Source organism: Rousettus aegyptiacus, unplaced genomic scaffold, assembly GCF_014176215.1.
Source record: "Rousettus aegyptiacus isolate mRouAeg1 unplaced genomic scaffold, mRouAeg1.p scaffold_m13_p_6, whole genome shotgun sequence".
Lineage (NCBI taxonomy): Eukaryota > Metazoa > Chordata > Mammalia > Chiroptera > Pteropodidae > Rousettus > Rousettus aegyptiacus.
The window spans coordinates 69,160,081-69,181,536 of NW_023416309.1; the positions used below are offsets into that span (position 1 = coordinate 69,160,081).

General features: G+C 39.2%; 1 protein-coding gene and 2 pseudogenes across 5 annotated transcripts in view; 1 reads left to right on the forward strand and 2 right to left on the reverse strand.

The window, feature by feature from the left end:
* Nucleotides 1-21,456, reverse strand: part of ARHGAP44 (Rho GTPase activating protein 44) — a 181,106-nt gene that overhangs the window by 60,470 nt on the left and 99,180 nt on the right. For all 5 annotated transcript variants that reach the window (XM_036223806.1, XM_016158063.2, XM_016158065.2 and 2 more), the window contains exons 3-6: nucleotides 21,114-21,218; nucleotides 10,005-10,081; nucleotides 2,915-3,026; nucleotides 923-999 (exon numbers count right to left, since the gene is read on the reverse strand). In XM_036223806.1, coding sequence (XP_036079699.1) covers nucleotides 923-999; nucleotides 2,915-3,026; nucleotides 10,005-10,081; nucleotides 21,114-21,218 — 371 coding nt within the window. The remainder of the gene's footprint in view (nucleotides 1-922; nucleotides 1,000-2,914; nucleotides 3,027-10,004; nucleotides 10,082-21,113; nucleotides 21,219-21,456) is intronic.
* LOC118604033 lies at nucleotides 3,219-3,541 on the forward strand (annotated as a pseudogene).
* LOC118604410 lies at nucleotides 9,414-9,513 on the reverse strand (annotated as a pseudogene).

A 21,456-nucleotide genomic window follows, 5' to 3' on the forward strand; every position in this document is an offset into this window, starting at 1 on the left:
AATAGTTACTTCGATATTAATATTGATGGCCCTGCATTCTTTCAACTTGCAGACTTATACAAACAAACACCTACTCCTGTAAAAAATAAAAAGGCACATGGGCACAACCATGACATATGTCAGCCACAGTCAAAGCCCTCTCAAAGCCTTTGGCACCCGCTACATCCCCACCTCCCTACCACTATACCAGGAATTTTCTAGTGGATTCTGGAAGAAAGGTACAGAAGATCAACGTTACCTCCCTCAGAATGCTCTCAGGTTTAGGGAATGGCTACATAGAGAAGATATCTGCACTGTCAGCTTCAGAAAAGGGTAAATTTGTCCCCAGAATTTGAAATTCTCCCCTCATTATAGACCCGACACATCATCGATGCTAGCACTTAGTCTCTTCTCCTACTAGTCTCTTGCTTTTCCTTCTACCCTAGCCATGCTGGCCTTCATCCTGTACCCTGAATATGTCGGCATTATTCCCTCCTCAGGCCTTTGCATTTGCTTTTCTCATTGTTGTGGACAGTTTTGCATCAGATCTTTGCATGGCTGCCTCCTCACTGTTTATGTCTCGGGTCAAGTGTCATCTTGGAAAAGCCCTCCTTGTGTTACCCTATCTAATGCTGTTGCCCCTTTCTCCAACATTCCCTTCCAAAATTACCCTGTGCCACTTCTTTATATGGCTACGGCTGCCTGAGATTGTTTTGTATGTTTGCTCACTTGCCTGGAGTGTATCTCTCAAACTAGACTGCAGCTTCCACGAGAGAAGGCCTGGTATTTCTGCTCCCTACTCTTACCTCCAGTGCCTGGAGTATTAAAAAAATCTTGGTGAATAAAAACAGACACACACCCACACACAAACTCCTACCCACAACCAAATATGATCACTGTTCTTTTAGAGAAACAAAAAATGAAAGCAGAGGCACTACTGTACCTTGTTCGTGAAGAATCCATGTCCAGCACCAACTTTGCTAAGTGTTTCCTCTGTTTTTGAATATTTGGGATTTCTACCTGTGGTTACAGAAGACAAAAGACAGTTGAATTAAAGCGCAAGATAAATTCTTAAGGAATTATTGATAGCCATGCAACAAGTTTGCTAGAGATCTCCCAATCCTTATTTTCAGATGAAATTCCTGGTTTCTTTTCCTTAGCTAAACTCTGCTCTTACTTTGCTGGACATCTGCCAGGAATCTCCATCAACTCAGACCATCTCAGAGGTTCTGTGCCTTCTTCTCACTTACGCCTAGCCTCATTCCTGGTCTTAGCCAGCAAAAAACAGGGCTCGATTATCTCTCTCTTCACATGCATAAGGGCCAATGTAGGGGAAAAGCAGATCTGACACACAAACCTAATTCAAAACAGACAGCAGAAGGATGAAGAGAATGGGTCTCAGGAGACCTGAGATGCTACGAGGAATGCAATTAGGATATGTTTTTATAGAAATAAGATTTTTTCCAAAGTAAATAATGAATAAACATTGACATGGCTTTTCTCAGCTATGAGAAGTTCTTCCATAGTGGTTGTATGGGGATGCTCTTTTTATATTTTTATTTCTAAAAATGACTTAACTGAACATTCCAGAGAGGGATTTTGGTTCCAGGCCCAGCAAAAGTGGGGCAGGATGTGAGAATTTAAAAGGAAAATTGGCCGTAATTGAACCAAAGTCATCTCAGGCTATGGCTTTTATAGAAGGAAAAAATGTGAAGTGTTCTGTGAAGTGCTTTCTATTCACTCTTCAAGCAGGGGTGAGTAATGAACTGAGTGTCAGGACTTCCAATAGGAAGGAGAAGGATACTGTCTGGGGCACCCTGCATTGTCACAGAGCCCAGAGTCACATGGGGAGTCACATGGAGAGTCACACAGGCATCTTGTTTGTAAAAGCAAGCTCAACACCTAGGTCACACCTGCCCCTTGTATTTGCTTCGGATTGGCTGGAAACCCAGACTACGTTGGTCTTCCAGGTAGGGGATGCCCTATAACAGGATAGCATCTGAGAAGTCTAGAGCTGGTCTATACCAAAGCCCCATATCTAGAATTATATCCCTGAATGTTTTCAGGCACTTAGGAAATTAGTTACCCATACATTCTGCCCCATAAATAGCACCAGGGTAGATAGAGGTGCTGGTGGCAGTCCAGAAAGGAAACCAGACATGGTTCAGGACAATACTCTGCAATACGGCAGCCCTTATTGTCATTTTAAATTCGAACAAAAAAAATGACATAAAATTAAAAATTTAGTTCGTTAGTCAAAAAACTAAGCATATTTCAAGAGCTCAATAGCCAAAGAAAGCTAGTGGCTATCACACTGTTCTCTGGGACAGCATCATTAGGTTTTGTATGACCAATTAAAGGCAACTGGGAGGAGGTCCAGGGTTCAGGGCAAATAAAGTCTCCCAATCATTTCCTTTCTTATTTGATAAAACTTCACTTGTTCGAAGCTAACAAAATTGTCACATAAACATCAAGGTTTCCTTTTAATAAAATAGTTTTGTTTAGTGTCATTTAAAGTCCAAGAGAAGAGACCTAAATAGACAAACTCCAAGCGGCCTTACAGAGTCTCTTGGGCGCAGGGCCTCAGTACCTTGTGAGGAGGGGCTGTTGTTTATTTCACTGAAGACTTGAGATGGGTGGAGGACAGGGGTGGTGATGGCAGTGGAGACCCTGGTGGGGAAAGAAGTAATGCTGCCACCTTTACCCCTTTCTCCACTGGAATGCCAATAGAGAGAAGTACCGGTGGGAGAAGGGGGCAGCAAACATAATGGGGAATCCTGACCATGCAGTTGAGGGGTAATAACCCCTAATAAAATACAGTGTCACAAAGTAGGGTGAGGGTAGAAACAGTAATAAGGCTGGAACAGAATGACTAAAGGGCCCACTGATCTGTCCCTTTCTGCTCACTTAGGCCTAGCCTCATTCCACTTCTTACCTCAGCCAGCAGGAACAGGGGCTCAATCACATCTCTCTCCACTTGCAATTCGAAATGAATCAGCTCCTGAGCCAGCTTGTCCTCTGTCTCTCCACAGAGTTTCAGCATCTTCCTACAATAGAAGGGAAAGAAAGCCCATACTGAATACCCTAGAAAGCAAGATGTCACCTATGTCATATTGTTATTGCCTTCTGGCTGGATACATTTTCAGAAGACAGTGTTAAAAACTGGTTGATTTCTGCTTTTTCCGCCATCTTGGAGCCTGCGGAGGCTTGCTGAGAACAGGACTTCTAAAATGACAAATATGTCTGGAAGGCTACGGTCCAAGGCCTTTTTTGCTGGCTATAAGCAGCATCTCCAGAACCAGAGAAAATATATAGTTCTTCTTGAAACTGAAGGTATTTATACCCAAGATGAGACTGAGTTTTATCTAGGCAAGGGATGTGCTTATGGGTATAAGGCAAAGAACCACACAGTGATTCCTGGTGGCAAATTGAACAAAACCCGGGTAATCTGGTAAAGGTAACTCATGCTTGTGGGAACAGTGGCATGGTTTGTGCCAAATTCCAAAGTAACCTTCCTGCTAAGGCCATTGGACATGGAATCTGTGTAATGTTGTACCCCTAATGGATTTAAATTTATTCAAAGTAAATAAAGTGGATTTGTTCTCTTGAAAAAAAAAAAAAAATACTGGTTGATTTCCATGGCTTCTAACTACCAACCTGTTCCATCCATTTTCATTTCTGAAATTATCAATTTTTTTTTAATGATGCTAAGTCCCTACTGTGTGCCTAGGGTAAATGGGACATATAGGGAAACATGAGAGATGTGGAGAGAACAGACTTACATGTGCCAAATCAACAGGCCTAAAATGAGCCAGATGTTTCTATCTCCTTGAGAGCACTGAAGAAACTAGCTAAAATGGATGCAAAAACAAATCGACATCTTCAAAATATACCAAAAACTAAATTTCTATTTTTTCTATTAGAACCCATTGAAAAAGCAATTTCAATAGCCTCTAATAGAAAGAAAATTCTTTCTCCTAAACTATATAAACTTATTTAATGCAGGATGAATAGATGATTATCCAATGGAAAATTGGAATGGAAAAACCAGTCCAAAGTTTACTAATAACGAGGAAATAACAAATGATTTGAATGAACAGAAAGTTATACCATGTTCCTAGATGAGAGAATACTATGTTTAAAAGACGTTAATTACCCATGAATGGTATATGGGCAGTCCTCCTTTTGCATGGTACCATATTAACTGAAAGTCATGTAAAAAGTTTTTATAAATGAATGAGAGTATGAGAAGAGGCCATTTGTTATTCTAGAGTTAGTACGTACCCTTCCTGTCCATATTTTATACTTTTTACCAAATATGTGTGTTCACATATTATATATAATACTGCTACATCACTTGGTTTAAAAAGTTAACATAATGGTTTAGCACTGAATCTCTTCTTCTATTACTTGCTTTTTAATTTCATCATTATCTTTGGGGCTTAGCCACCATGATACATGCAGAATTAGATCATTTTGCTGTATAGAATTCCATTCTAGGAATATACCACCATTTATTAAGCCTTCCCATAGTCAACAATTTGTGGCTATTCCATGCAGTGCTGCAGTGCATATGTGCAGTCTCTTTTGCATGTGTGAGAATTTTTATGTGCAAAGGAAAGAAGATGTGCATACCCTTAACCTTACTAGAGATGACCAATTGCTCTTGAAATGATACTAACTTCACTCTCACTGCTGCAAGTGAGGGTTCCTAATGCTCAGTCTTTTTGCCAACCCTTGGTACTGGTAGGAATTTTAATTTTTGCCAAGCTGGTGAATACAAAATATTATCTCATTCTGGTTTTAATTTGTATTCTTTGACTACTGGTAAGACTGAATATCTTTTCATGTTTTGGGCCATTCAGGATCCCTCTTCCATGAAGTGCCCACTCATATTCTTTGGCTATTTTTGTATCAGGATCTATTTATTTGAATTCATTTCAGGAGTTCTTTATATACCACTAGGTATGTGTATGGATGTAGAGTGGATTCAAATTCTTTTTCAAATCTGCTGCAAATGTCAACTCCCAGGCTGTGGTTTATCTTTGTAGATTTTTTAATGGTGTCTTTTATCTGATTTTTCTATTACTTGCCTCCATATTTCTAATGCTACTTCTTCTTCTTTTTTTTTTAATTTGAAACATTAGCTATTGACTATCAACTATGAAAAATGAGAATTTAGCTATCTTTACATTTCCCCTCTGTCCATTCATTTAGTATTTACACAACATTTTGACCCCATATACTATTCAGAGTAAAGCTGGGTAATGTATTATGATTACTGGTCTTGTATATTTATTCGTTCCCTCTGGAGTTAGCAATTACCTTGCTTTGTTTGGTTTGGTTTGCTAAGACCTGATTGAACCTGAAATCTTCTGTTCTTTTCTAATTTGTCTCTTAAGACAACAAACCACATTTGATGTGAATGAATTTCATCTTCTTGAATTAGTCTCTCTCAGACCTGTGTCAGTCTAGACTGGAGTTCGCCTTGTATCCCTGGGCAGAGCTATCTTCCTGAAATCTTCCCTCACAATTTCCTGGGATTCTCTTTCTCTCTGTCCTGTGCTGACTTGTTCTGTTTCCTATACGCAATGTCTATCATTCTTGGTCAGTCCCGCATTTTGGAGCACAACTTGCTCTAGCGGCCTGTGAAATTGTGGGTGGGGAGTCAACTTTTGAGACCTTGCACATCACAACATTCTCTTTTACTTTTACAATGATTGACAGCTAGGCAGGATACTGAATTCTATACAGAGCATCATATCCCTTGAGGATTGTGAAGGTATTATTCAATAATCTGCTAATTTCCATTGTCGCTTTTGGCAGATCTGAAACCATTCAGATTTGTGATCCTCTATATATGACAATTTATTTTCTCTAAAAGGTTGAAGAATCTTATTTGTCACTAGTATTCACTAGTGGTAAGCCCTGACATAGGTTTAACTTTTTTCTATTGCATTAGGAGCTCAGTGGGCCCTGAGATGTAGAAATGCACATACTTCAGTTCTGGAATACTCTTTCAGAAGATGTTGATAATGATGATTTCTCCCTTTCCTTTTCTCAGAACTCTTGTCACTGAAGCCTAAGACTTCCTCTGCTTTCCAACTTTTCTATTTTCCTTCTTGCTCTCTTTTCTAGATTTTTTTCAGCTTTATTTTCCAAATCTTCTACTGATAATGTCATATTTTTCGTTACTATGAAGCTTGCTTTGTTCTCTGAATGTTATTTTCTATAAAGATTTTTTATTAACATTCTATTTTTTATCTAATAGAGGCATTATTTTTTCACTTGAAAATATTAAGTGATTGTTTTCCTGAAATCTTCCTCTCTTACACAACATCTATTTCTTCCTAATTTTACTTTTTTATTATTTTCTCAGTTGTTTTAGTATCTAGGTTTCAGGTTAGAGACCCTCCTCAAATGTCTCATGATCTCTGCCGCCTATCTATATTTAAGGGTGGAGACTAAGGAGCTCAGAGAATGGAGTGAAGATCATCAGCAAGTTGATCTAGCTGGGCCATTCATTGGAGCTCTGTCTCCTTCAATATCTTCAGATCTAGTTCATTCCTGTTGCACTGTCAGATACCCCAAATAAGGCTCTTCTACTCTTTTGCCTAGAGAGTAGAGGCCTGGGGGCTGCATGCATAGAGAAAGACAGCTGAAGAGTCTCGGCATCTGGCTGCATTAGAGCACTTAAGTCTCTTCTTTAATCACCCTTACCTGGTATCCCTAGTGGGAGACACTGTTTTGCCCCCTGCAGAGAATAAAGCTCCAGAATCTGGCTGGGAAGTGAGGCATGAGGATGAGAGTCTCCCAAAGGTGAGGTAAGTGCTGGGTTTGAGCAATCCAAGTAGTACTTGAATGGCGTTTTACTCACATTCATAATTTCAATCACCTCCCCACCCCCAAAGACCCACTATTCCAGAGATGCCTGGTACCACCAATGCTGAGCTTTGTCAGTATTTCAGAGAGTAGATAATGTTGACTCTCTTCATATCCTCCTTTTTCCTTAGGAGTCAGATTTAGGGGACTTGCTAAGTCAGTTCTCAGTCAATTATATGTTTTATAGTTCACAAAATTATGCTACCATTGTCTTCTCTCCTGTTTTTCCTGCCTTTGTGGATTTATGTCTTTTAAAATAATAATAATAAAAAAAAACTATTATAGTGGATTTGGAAGAGAACAAAATCAGATGTGCGTATTCAGTCTGTCATCTTTACTTGGGTGTCCTCAATCCCTTTACTCTCAATCTTGCTGTGTCATGTTTTAGCTGTAACTCTTAGAAACAGCATATGACAATTTCATGTTTATCCACCTGAGATTCTCCATATTATGAACAGTTGAGTTTATTCCATTTACATCTCTTATGATTACAGATATATATTCAGCAATTACCTCCATTTTCTGTGTTCTATTTATTATGCTTTTCTTTGCTTTTTTCTTTTAGTCCCTTTTTATATTTTATTTCCCTTTTCCTCCTTTTACTAATTTTGAAGTTATGCATTCTATTTCTATTCTTTTTGTGGTTACTCTTATTTTTCTAACATGCACATTTACTTTAAATTTAAATGTAATATCTTTATCTTCCTCTCAATACAAAAACATAAAACACTAATTCCTCTTCCTTTCCTGGCATTTTCCAATATTTTAGTTTTGCCTCCTGTAAATATTCCCCAAATTAATTATTATATTGCTACTTTTAGTTCATGGTTATTTACATTTCTTTACACTGAAGGGTGAATATGTCGCCCCAAAATATGCCACAATGGCATAAGGGTTATTTTGAGCTGAAGACAACTGAGAAGAAGTGGATACAAAATAAGCTTTCTGCCCACCCCACCTGCCACTGGCTAAAAGGAGGACATAAATTTATAAAAGTGTCCCCCTTTCCCTCTCTACCAGGATGGACAAAAGTTAACCACTAGAGACAGTTCTAGACTCTTAGAAACCTAGAGAAGGCACCAAAGGAATAGCAGACCTTACTAAGTAAGCCTTTATTTTCCATAATTCCCCCATATATTTGCCTTCCCACAATTTGTCACCCCAGAAACTCAAATTTCTTTTCCCTTGTCTTGCCACTTCTTTAAAAATTATTGTTCTTTTGTTAAGATTCTATATAAGCTCAAGTTCTAGCCACCCCTTTGAGTTATTAATCACCGAGTTCTTCCATGGGTACACACTGTACACAGTAATAAAATATGTATGCTTTTCTCTTATTAACCTGTCTTTTGCCAATTTAATTTGCAGAGCCACAGTAAAGGAACCTAAAATGGGTAGAGGGAAAAGAGTTTTTTCATTTCCACACCACATTCACTTTTTTTTTTTAAATGCTATCCTGATACTTACATTTCATTCCTTTCTTCTGGGTATAATCTATTTCAAATAAACTTAACTAGTTCTTTCAGTGAGGATATATGAGTAATAAATTCTCTAAATGTTTGCCTGAAAATATCTTTATTATTCCTTTATTCTTGAATAATGCTTTAATTTATCATAGACTCTAGTTTTCATATATTTTGGCTTAATACTTGAAGATTTTCCTCCGTTATTTCCTGGCATTTATTTTGGCTGATGAATAAAGAGTCTTTTATCAGTCTAATTGCTCTTTTATATTTATCTTTTTCTCGAGTTAAATTTACATTTCTCTCTTTTGGTTAATAATTTGCTTTACTATGATGTGTCCAGGAATGATTTCTGTTTGCTCATCTCAAGCAGGACTTTTTGTGCTTCTTAAATCTAAAGACCATGTTTTTCTTCAAATCTAGAAAAGAGAAATTCAACCATAAACATCTCTTCTGCATATCTTCTTCTTCAGAAACTACTACAAGACATAGTTTTGTATTCTATCCTCTCTGCCTCTCCATTTAATATTGCCTACACCCCTATCTCTTGTATTTCATTTTATTCATTCTAGAGAGTGACTGCAGATATGTTTTCAAGTTCGCCAATTCTCTATTTGAGTGCAATTTTCAGTTTATCTCAATTAAGTTTTAATTTTTTAATATTTATTTACTTTTTTTGCACTTAGTGATGCTTTATTGAATAATTGAATGGACTTTTGAGTTAATAAATTAATCTGATGGTCACTTTCCAATGTGCAAAAGCTGGTTCAGATAATAGAACTTTATTACAAGAATCCCCATCATGGAAACCCAGAATGCCAAGATGATGCTCATCCAATTAAGTTTTTAGGTTATAGTAAGTATAACTTGAATTTTAAAAAGTTCTATTGTTTTATTTTCTTCGAGTCTGCTTATTCTTTTTTTATTTTGTTTGATTCTTCTGTCAAGAATTATTTTGTTCTTACTTTTTCAAATTGAAGCATAATTGACATACAGTATTATATTAATTTCAGGTGTACAGCACAATAATTCAATATTTGTACATATCGCAAAATGATCACCATAATAAATCTAGTTAAAACTTTTTTTCTTAAAAATATGGAATGCTTCACAAACTCATCCTTACACAGGGACCATACTAACCTTCTCTGTATCATTCCATTGTTAGTATATGTGCTGCCATAGCAAACACTGTCTCTATTTAATTTTTAAATTTCATTTTAAACATAATTACATTTTATTTCATACTGTCTTATTATTTTTAGTTCTTAGGGTAAAAATGCTCCCACTGATTGTGCCTGAGGATTCTCTCTCATGATGATTCTATTTTTGGTTTGTTTTCATTTGTGAACCCAAAATCAGCCAGGGTTGTTCTTCTGGGAATCCCATAAGTTCTGACATTTGACATTCATATTTGCTTCTGCTGGAGCCCTAGGGATTTCAACTGTCCTTCAACAGTTTTATGATAATTTCTCCACTTGTGAGTTGCCTTGCTGCACAGACAATGTAAATATAACTTTGGGGCCTGAGGTTTTGATTTCTCAATGGTAATGTTTTCTTCTTCTCCACCCAGGCCTCGGCCAGACTGAAGGTGTCCTCAGTATTTCTCTGAGCAGTTGTAGTCCCCTTTAACAGATGGGGACTTACCTAGAGTTGGCAAACCCACATGTGGTGTCACCTTACCCAAGAAGTGTGTCATCTCCCAGGATAGCTGACCCTTCCATCAAACACTGAGCCAGTGTTGTCAAAGGCAATTTTTTCTGAAAAAGAAAAAAACGGTTGTAATGAAAACTACTTTCAACAGTCACTTGCTTACTCTAAAATAGCAAAAAGTCAACTACTCACCTAGATACTATATTAGCTAAGAAACAAAATGCCTTTATCTTTAAAACCGAAAAATTTATAGGATTTAATGATGGGTTAGATGCAGAGATGTCGAAATTCAGAAAATTACAACTGAATTAAATTTGTCAATTTGGAAAATAAGGTTTACAAACTGCATTTTAACACAAGTAGGATAGCAACAAGAAAAAAAAAAGAAAATTTCAAAAATTTTTAACAAAATTGGAGCAATGCTTTAGTTTCCCAAAACTAATCTCTCACTTGAGAAGTACATTAGCCTCATTTCATAAATGAGGCAACTTATGGTTAAGAAGGAAAGAAAAAAATGTTCACATACAATTACAATACAAAGAATGTAAGCTTCAAGATAAAGGCATACTCCGAAGAAGATATAAAATAGCCAACAAGCACATGAAAATATACTCATCATCATTAGTCATTAGGGAAATTCATATCAAAACCACAATGAAATACCACTTCACACTAGGATGGCTATAATATTAATAATACATATCTTTAAAAATCAGAAAATAAGTATTGGGGAGTATATGGAAACACTGGAACCTTCTTGCACTGCTGGTGAAAATGTACAATGATGTAGTACTGTGGAAAAGTTTGGCACTATTTCGATAAGTTAAAAGAATTGCCATTTGACCCAGCAATTCCACTCTTGGGTATAGACTCAAAATAACTGAAAACAGATGGTTAAGGGAAAACATGTGCATAAACGTGAAAGCAGCATGACTCACAATAGCCAAACGGTAGAAACAGCTCAATTGTTTAAATGGATGAATGGCTAAACAAATATAGCATATCTATACAATGGAATATTATTCAGCCATAAAAAGGAATGAAGTCTTCATACATGCTACAATATGGATGAACTTTGAAAACATCATCTTAAGTAAAATAAGCCAGACAGAAAAGGGCACATATTGTATGATTCTATTTATATGAAATGTCCTAAATAAACAAAGCCAAAAGGACGGAACATAGATTATTGGTTGCCAGGGGCTGGGGGTAGGGGGAACAGTGAGTGACTGCTTAATGAGTATGAGGTTTCCTTTTGGGGTGATGAGAATGTTCTGGAATTAGAAGATGGTAGTTGCATATCTACTATTGTGAATGTATTAAATGCCACTGTATTGTACAATTTAAAATAGTTAAAATAGTAAATTTTATGTTATATGGGGAAGGAGGAAGGGAGGGAGGGAGCAAGAAGCATGTTACTACTACAGGAGTGTGGTGTGACCCAGTCCCCCCTTATTATCAACAAGCCCTCTCCTTGCTGAGCCAAAATTATCCAGCACACACTCAAAACAAGGTTAAGAACTGCTGGCATATCTTCAGGTCTTCCAGTACACACTGATACACAGATAGCTCTTCAAATGGAAAGAGACTAAACTACATTCAGCCCAGAGCATTATTATACAGAGAGCTTCGGTTATAATTTTCTTACTAATCCAGTATTTATGGAGTGCCTACCCAGGTAGTACATCTGTGGTAAATGAGATTAGACATTGCTCTCACAAAACTTACATTCCAGTAGAGGGGGACAAATAATAAATACAGAAACTATGAAGGAGATCATTTCAAAAAGATAGAAGCACTGTGGAAAAGAGAGAGCAGCATAAAGGGTAGAGTGGGCAGCTGTGGGGTACGGAGCCATGATGAAGGAGGACCTCTTAGAGGGAGTAACATTTAAAATGCAATCTAAAGTAAGAGAACAAGTCAGCCATGCCTCAAGAAGATCTGGAAAAAACATCTTAGGGAGAGAAAATTGCAAGTGCGAAGGCCCTGAGGAGGGAAACAGAATGGTCAGCTCAAGGTTCCCAGGGAGGTCAACGTGGCTGGAGCACAGTGTGTGACAGGGAAAGTGGAGGGAGAAGAGGGCAGAGGTGCGATCACGTGGGGCCTTGTTGGCCAGAGGCAGGTGTTGGGATTTCACTCCAAGGGCATTTGGGGACCACCGAGGGGCTTGTTTAAGAAGACTACAATCAGATTAAAATAACTCCAATCCTGAGACAGACAACTAAGCAACTTGAGAGAGGGATGAACTCTAAGACAGATGTTCAGAGCTTCATCCACTAGAACTTAGGAACCTGGACCCTCTATGGTTTCCTCAGGAAGAGCTTGGGAGGTAAGTCAACCCCCAAGAGCGATATGGAAGTTCAAGTGGTTCCTGAGGTAAGAAAAGTGGAGAGAGCTGAATACACCTGTGTGGAGAAGGCCTTCAAAGGATCTAAAATGTCGCTCTTCCCTGCCCTTAGACATGTCTACTCCACTGAAATCGCACACCTTTTACTCAGGTGATAAACTTACTACCCCATTATTTCAAATAAAATGAGACATTATTCTTGATAAAAACTAGACCAGGCAATTCAGTATTAAAACAACTAAATTTAAATACCACTTTCTGGTTGTCCTACAAAGCTATTAGGTACAAGTTCCCAGAGACTTAATTAAAGGCACAAGAAACAGTACCTTAGGATAGCATCTACTCCCACCTCACCTATTAAAAAGAAGTTATTTAAAGCACTTTTCAGAAAAAATACATCTAAAGTGGTTAAAAAAAAAAGTAAAGAAAAAGTACTGAACAGGTATAATTATTAACGCTCACAGAGAGAGCATGGTTTAAGGTATTTCTTAATCAGGGGTTATTTTGACACCCCCCCCCCCCGGTACATTTGGCAATGTCTGGAGACATTTTTGGTTGTCACAGTGTGAGGAACAATACTAGCATCTAGTGGGTAGAGGCTAAAGATGCTGCTAAACATCCTACAATGCACAGAACATTCCCTTGAAATAACAAATTACCCAGCCCAAAACATAAAGAGTACCAAGGTTGAGAAACATGGCCTAAGGAAAGGTCTTCAACCTGCAAATTCCTAAAATAGTCTAATAACCAACCAATGAAGGTGACTTTGCCCCCACCCCCAATGAATTGGTCAGCTCCCATGAAAAGCCCATTCTGTTGTATACTGAGCACAGGGCGCCGCATGACTAGCCTTTAGGGCAGGACCATGGCTTTTCCGAGTTCTTCTTTAGAATTTGACAAGGAAGCAAGGTAAGAGAGAATCTTGCCTATAAGACTAAAGGGAACTTCTAATAGCCCAGAAGTTGACATCTTTTAGGGAAATATATCTACCAGTCTGTAAGTACAGTTTTTCCAAATATGGAAAAGGGTTAGTTCAATTAGCCCTGTCAGTGAGTAAAGCAGAAACTGTTCCCACTGCTGAGTAAATAAGTGAAGATCAAGATCAACATAACAATAACAGCCTCTGAGGACCACAGGGCTGATCAGAGTCCTGGAGGAGGATGGGATGGGACAGCCAAGTATCTATCTGTCCTCCAAAATCCATGCTGGAAAACCAGCTTGAAGTGGTAATGTATGTAGGGGCCCTCATCCTGAGCCAGGGAGGCAACATTATCTTTTAGTCATTTCTAGTCACTTAACACTCTCAATAATGATTCTGAGATACAATAAGGTGTCAAAAAGGGTAGTATTATGTGTCAAAATTCCATGAAATGAGAAAATTATTCTTGTTTCAATTGCCTTTTAATTCTTAAGATTTTAACAAGGAGAATACCCTTTCTCCATTCCTCTTTCTCATTCTTTTTCATATCTACGTATCTACAACAAATAAATTAATTATTGAGTATGAAATACATTCATATGGCACAAAACTCAAAAGGTGCTAGACGGTTTACAGTAAAAAGTCTCCCTCCTATTCTTAACTCTCAGCCACTGGGTTCCCCTCATCAGAGACCAGGATGGTAATCAGTTTTCCTGAGTATGCTATCATAAATATTCTCAGTAGATCCACTTATATGTGTGTGTGTGTACCCATTTTTAGTAGACATATATCTCCCCACAAATATGAGTCTACTATATACACCGTTCTATGCCTTGTTTTCCTTTTCATCTAGAGACCTCTTTCAGGTCATTTCCTACCATGACATACAGAGCTACTTTGTTCTTGTTTTTTTCCCTAATGGCTACACAGACCATTGAATGAAGATGACAAAATTTATTTAAGTCCTCTACTGATGGTGTAACTGTCATGATCTAGGGCCTGTGCTTGTGGCACAGGTGACTCTCATAGGAAGAATTCACTTCTAGGAGAGGCATTACAGAGAAAATGAGCACTTGGATTCCAGGGATGGGAGTTGGGTGTTAACTGGGTAAAACCTCAGTGGAAGTTAATAAAGAGAGTTTATTTGTGTAGATGTTATAAAAATCAAGAAATTAGAAGGAAGCCATCAAAAAAGAGGAAGGAAAAAATGGATTAAAGTGATATACCTTTATGTCAAAAAGGGATGGGACATACTATAACCAAAGGTGGTAGAAAAGAAGAAGTTAGTAGACTGTAACCCACAACAGACTGCAAATTATTTCTATTTCAAAAGAAATTATCTGAGACAGGAAAAACTGAGGGCTCAGCGGATGTGGAACACTGTGCTAATCCCACTGAATCTAATGACTGTTTACAACTGAGATATTATTTGCTCTGTTCCTCCACTCTGCTCATCCCTACCCACCTCACCTGTAAGGATATTGAGTCTTAGATTAAAGTGTCCACAAATCTAGAGCAGCCTCTGAAGTTCGTTTACCTCTATGAACAAGGATCTAGGCTGAGAGTAACTGAATACACAGGTGAATATTAGTGCCCAGGTAAAAAGTCCTTACTAAGCAATCCTCAGCCTGGCCAGTGATTTTCCAGGTCAAAAGAGGTGATTGAAATAAACTTTTCTCTGATTCAAGAGTGCTGATAAAAACTTAAGAATTAAGGGAAGGAAAGACAGAATGTTCTAGGGTTTAGAAGTAGTCAATCTGACTTGTCTGAGATGACTGTTCTCTCTAAAATTATCTTGGGCATAAGCAACACAGTTTGGGGGATGACTCAGACAAAAAGTCTATTCTAATATCCATTCTGTTCACCAAACACACACTCTCTCTCCCTGCCTACCTCCCTCCCTCTCTTCCTCACCCCTCTCTCCCTTCCATCCTCCATCGGTATCTACTATTCTCTTATTTCAAGCCCAACCTATTCTTCTGTGGTTCATACTCCAAAAGACACAGCCCAGCCTTGCTGCTCAAGGCTCAGCAGTTGTCAATGGTCATTTCAGCCTAACAGTGAAGACATAATAACAGCAGCAGATTATATTTCTTTAATATTTATTTATGTTATGCATTGTGCTAGGCAATTACATTCATTATCTCACTGAACACTAAACACGCTACTGGGTAGGAATTCATTATTGTCATTACCAAATAAAGAAATGAACACATTATAGGGGTAACCGACTCACCCAAGGTCAGGCAAAATTAGGAAGCAGTAGAGCTAGGTTTCAACCTAGGATAGTGGGATCCCAGAGCTTAAACTCAGAACCATCATATTAAATTGTCTCTGTATAGAATAGGAAATTTTTTTTTTCTTTTAGCTAGAACAAAATTTTACTGGCAGGCTCTGCAGGGCCACAGGACCTCAGGAGGGGTCCTCATGGGGCTGGCCCAGCCTCCTCTAAGGCATTTGATAATATTAGTAATTAAACAGCAATGCTCAGCCCCCAATCAGAATATACAACAGAGGTCCCATTGTGCCATGTGGTCCCAAGGGGTCTAGTCCCTTGAGGTCTGGTACCTGAGAGATGCAGGAGTAGGGGGTGTTCCCTGATGCAGAGGGGTTAAGGCCACAAATGAAAGGAGGAATGGAGGCCTGGGGTTAGCTGGGCTTGTCCATCACATCCAGGAATCTGCCTCGGCCCTGGACTGACTGAGTTTGCTGACTGGTTAGGCAAATTCCATGCCTAAAATACTCATGGGTTATCCATTGATGACGCAAATCTACTTTTAACATTGTCTACCCCATGGCAGGTCCTGTTCTAGATATTAAGAATATAGCGGTGATGGGAAAGACAAGATCTCATGTAGCTCAGGTATCAGTGATAGGGAACAGACACATGAGAAAATGAGTGATCACAATGATTTCAGATAATACTATGAATAAAATAAAATAAGGTGCAGTGATTGGGAGAGGGAGGGAGCAAACACATTAGGTGGCAGAGGAAAGGCACACTGAGAAGGTGACATTTGAACTAAGAATCAAACAATAAGTTGCTGGCATGAAACACTGGATAAGAATATTCTATATGGAGGACAGAGTAGGTACAACGCCTCCAAAGATATGAGCTAGGTGCGTTCAATAACAGGTCAGTGCAGTTCAGAATGATGACTAAGGGGGAGAGGAGCATGAGCTCAGCTCTGAGATGCATGTGAAGACACTGCATAAGGGTTCCACGGCCAAGGTAAGGAACTTGGATTTTATTCTTCAATAGGAATTGTTTGGTAGGATTTAAGGAGGAAAGTGGAATCATCTGATTTCCATTTTAAACACTCTGGTTGGTGCAGAGAATGAATTACAAAGGGGTTGGGGATCAAAGTGGAGAGTGGAACATCTGTTAGGAACTGTGATGTTCAGGCAAGAGATGACAGTTGTGTGAACTAAGGTGGTATACACTGCAGCAAACGAAAATGCTTTAGAGAAAGAGTCAGCAGGCCTTGGTGAAAGACTAGATGTGTGAGGGGTATGGAAAGGGAAAAATAAAAGATTATGTCTGAGCAAGTACACAGATTTACAATACCATTCTCAAATTCTCTGTTTTCTTTGCTAGATAGTCCTCTTGTTAGAGCTTAACATACTGTATTTCCTGGGGTTCTTGATTCAAGGGCCATTTGTCTTCTCACCCCGTATTTTCTCACTAGGTGATCTCATCATCTCCCATGGACTGGTCAGTGACTCAAGCCAGGGACCTTGAAATCCCTCTCCCTTCTTCATACCCCCACATCCATTCGGCAGCCAGGTCCTAGATATTCTACATCCAATACCCGCCACATGTGCTGATTCTTTCCCTCTTCACTGCTCCCACTGCATTTCGCCTAGACTGCTGCCATGTTTGTCTAACCGCCCCTTCCTCCCACCACAGCCTTCATCCCATTAATTCATTCTTTACACAATCGTCAACAAATCTGATCATGTTACTCATTAAAACAGTGGCTTCCCATGGCTCTTAGAGATAAAGTCCAAACCCTTACTACAGCCTGCAAGCTGAGATCAGGTCCCCTGTGGACTCATCTCATGACCTCTCCTCATCACTCTGGCTACCTTCATATTTCTCAAAAATGCCAAACTCTCTGGTCACTCCACACATGTTGTTCTATCCTAGAAGCATGTTTACACTTTGGTGTTGCTACCTTTTGCTTGTCCTTACACTTCCACTATTTAATTTCTAGCAAGCTAGTTTAAGCATCAACACATAATCTGAGGAACTAACAAACTCAGTGTGCGATGCTTGCTTCCCTCCAGACTGTGAACTTCCAGAGGACAAGGATCCCACTGAGTGTAGTTGGCTCTTGGCATATGTGCCACCCTGCGTGCCAGACTTGGTACTTTCTAAGTATTTGGTGAGCAAGGTGGAGAAATACTTAACACATGCTAACAGTGTATTTGTTAAATGTGCCTTTCCTGTGAGAAATACAAGGATGGTGAAACAAACAAACATTTTTTATTATATTAAGAGCTTTAAAAAGCTATGAATCAACCAGCTATTAGCCTGGACTAAAGAAGGCATGACGGAAACCTAATTCATATCCTTTCTATTCTCCACCCCACATAAGGAATCTAGTTTAACTCAGTACCCACCAGAAAATAACTGTTATGGTCACTGAGATAGTAGCAACAAAAACCCATTTCCCACTCAACTCCACATGGCAGCCAGTCCTAGCTTTCAGGGCCAAACCTTTAAAGGTATATGATAAAAATTTTAGTGTTGGAAACTGTAACTAAACTGCTCAAGAGTTAATGAGCTTGTTAAAAGAGATATGATGAAATGCAACTTATATGTGCTCAAATTAAATGCAGAACACAGGCTAGATGCCATTAAAGTCCCTTCCAATACTCAGATTCTATGACCATAGTTTGACTAAGGTTCTATGATCCCACATGCTCACTTCGGCTGGACTCATGCTTTCTGAGAGTGTCACTCTCAACCTTCTCTTGACACTCAATAGCCCTGGCTGGTGTTCATTCATTAGTTCCCCCACTCCTACTTTTACTGTTCTCTACTCTTTTTTTCAGTTTCCCTCATTTCGTTCATTTTTCTTTTCATCCATTCCATAGATCTTGACACGTCTTACCTAATAATCATAAAGATCTGGGCACACATTTCAGTGTGTGCAATTAATAAGTGTCATGTTTCCCATTAAATATTTCAACATGTAACTTTAGAAAAAACTGAAAAAATGTATTTTAGCTTTGGAAATTTTTTCTGCAGGTCTGTGATTGTTAAATATTTTAAATAGCTATTTGACTTTATTTTCAGCTAGATCAGTCATAAGATAATAAGGAAAAACTGATCGGCTCAAGAAATCATTGACAAAATTAAGTACTTAAAATCTGTGTAGTGAAATCACTGAACTATACATGCTTAAGCATCTACTTCCATAATAGACCTCTTCCAGGTCAACTAAATAGGTCCCCTGGTTTATATGTTAATCATTGTCCAAGGGTGACTGTTGCCCTCAGTGACCACAGCCACTGCATGTCTTCCCTGCTAAAAGAAGCCCAACTGTGTGTGTCCCAGCAGGTGAATCAGGCCAATCATGACAAACCCATTTCTCTCTGTCATATATTCATCTCTCAGCTTCCCTTGAATATAGGGAGACCTAAAAGAAATTCTGGGCAACATTTTTTCCCCTCCCTGATAAAAATGAAAAGAGCATGCAAAGATAATTCATTTTCTCTCCACCCTCATACTTCCTGCATCTATTGTGTGGTTATGTGAGAATGTGATGCCTGGAGCTGCAGCAGCTACATTATGACTATAAGGGGAAGCCTGACCATTGCAGAAATTCTGAAACAAAACTGATGAGCAAACCTTGGGACTGGCTACTTCAGATATCTTGTTAAGTGATATGGAAAGTGCCTTTTTGCTGAAATCACTATTAATTGGTATATTAAATTAACTATCTTTTATTTTTTATATTGTGAAACTTTGACATCTAGGGCCTTGCTAACCCTGGAAGAACTGCCCCTGCCAGGGTTGGCCAATTCCTAGAGATAGCAGCTCACTCTCCCATGAGTGTGCCTTTCAAATGCAAACCAACCAACCCAAAGCCCACACCACAACCAACTCCTTTATGGAGTTTCCACATTATAGACCTCCATCCACCTTCCCTGATCACCCAGGATGAGGTTCCAAACAACTAAGGGCAGCCCCTGTGTCCCACAGCCTGCAGAAATTTTTCAAATTAGCCAATCCTAAACCTGCTCACCCTGACTCACCTGTTCCTTCCCCTGAAAACCACGATAACGACTCCTGCCATATTTTCCTCGCTCTGCCTTCTGAATGACCCTGGTGCTTCCCCATATGGCTGTGAGTATCATGGCATGCCCTCCCCTTGCCAGGAAAATGTAAGTAACAACCTTCCTTTCCAGTGTCAATCATCCCCTGACCTGCTGGCCTTGCTATAACTCAAATTGTATATGAATACGCTGTTTTTTAGAATACTCAGGGAGCCAAATTCTTCCTAACTGATATAATTTGCAAGACTCTCAATCCAATTAAAACTCTACAAATCTAGGTTACTTTACCTTGTCCCAGGAAAAATAATGCTAATAGTAATCAACAGAAAATACCAGTTTCAAGTGTCCGGTGGTAACATTCAGATGGTACTTGATACCAAAACCTACTATACTATACACCAGTTATTTCAAAAACAGTACTTCTTGAAACAAAAGAAAGGAGGTGGGTCTCAGGCAGGCCTGGCTGTGTAACCCCACCCAGAACAGCTCTTGGAGTCCTGTATTAGTATTAGAGATTTCTCTGATTAAAGGATTTTATGTCTGAAGCAACTTTGTAAATTCTCCTTTAGACTGTTCGAGTTCCCCTTGCTGAAATTCCCGATAGATGCAGAATTAGTCCCAAAGACATTTTTCAAAGCTGTGAACATTTTATTTCTACCACATGTAAGTAATTCCTGCTGAAATATTAAGAAAGATGAAACCAGAGCTGGGAAGAAAATGGAATGATTGATAGACCATGCAAAGCAGATTCTTATACTGTAGTATGAGATAGGATGAAGAATCAGGGCACATTACATGACAGTTAATAGAAATGAAGCCAATGAAAGGTTGGGAGAGGTGCTCTGGGAGACCATCAGGAAGTGAAAAGTCAACAGTAACTCTGGATCAGAAAAAAGTCAAACAGACACCAAACATGTGGATTATAGACTCAAGGAAGGAGAGAGAAAAAAAGCCTCCTAGATTGCATATCTCCTGTTACAACGCCAAGGGAACATATCTAGGAATATATTTTAGTCTTTGATGGAGGTCAGTGGGTGGGAGGTCAATAGCAAAGTAATCCTGCAACGACCATTTGCACCAACGACTGTCCAATGAAATCACATTGTGCAATGCCTGTTATTACTAACGCAGATTATAGACAAAGGCATTAGAGTACATTTAAAAGGTTCTCTTAATTGTTTCATTAAAGCAAAAACAATTTTCAAGGGCCTTTAGAGGTCACAGTAACCTCTAAAACCACAGTATAATTTTTTCCATGAGATCTTAAGGTGCTATTGTGGCAAGTGGAATCTGAATGAGCTGAAGTATGGTAAGAAGAAGGTTAAAGTTTCCCTGAAGGTGGGCTCTCAAGAACAACCTGTGAGCCTCTGTGTTGCCCCAGCTGGGGGAGGACAAAGAGAGAGACAATACCTTGCCTAGTGAGGGTGGGGATGCTTCGGGCAGGGTTCAAGGACAGGAAGAGGTGGGAAGGGCTGCCACACTGTAGGAAGATTCTCAAACACAGAAATGGCTGTATAAACAGACACTAAACAGGGCCCCAGGAGTAGGCAAGTTTTAAACTGCCCAGGACTAGGAGGGCACTTACAGAACGCTTGTCGGCCTCTGCCCCTTGCTGGCCCTGGAGACATGCAGTGAGCTTCTTGTGCGTGCTGTGCGAAACTTGCTTCACCAGCTCCAGGCGCTTCTCCACCTACAGACAGAGTGGTAGGGGGAGTCACTGGGTGAGAGCAAAGTCAGGAATGGGTTGTATGTCTGGACAATAATAGGAAAAGAGTCTGACCCATGTTTTTGCAATCAGGGAGTGCTGGGGAGACATCAATGCTGGAGGCCAGGAGGGAGAGTGCTCAAAGACTCTGGGATTCTCTGCTAACCATGTAATGAAATGGCTTTAAATGTCTCCCGAGAAATCTTCCCAAACCATTATTCAA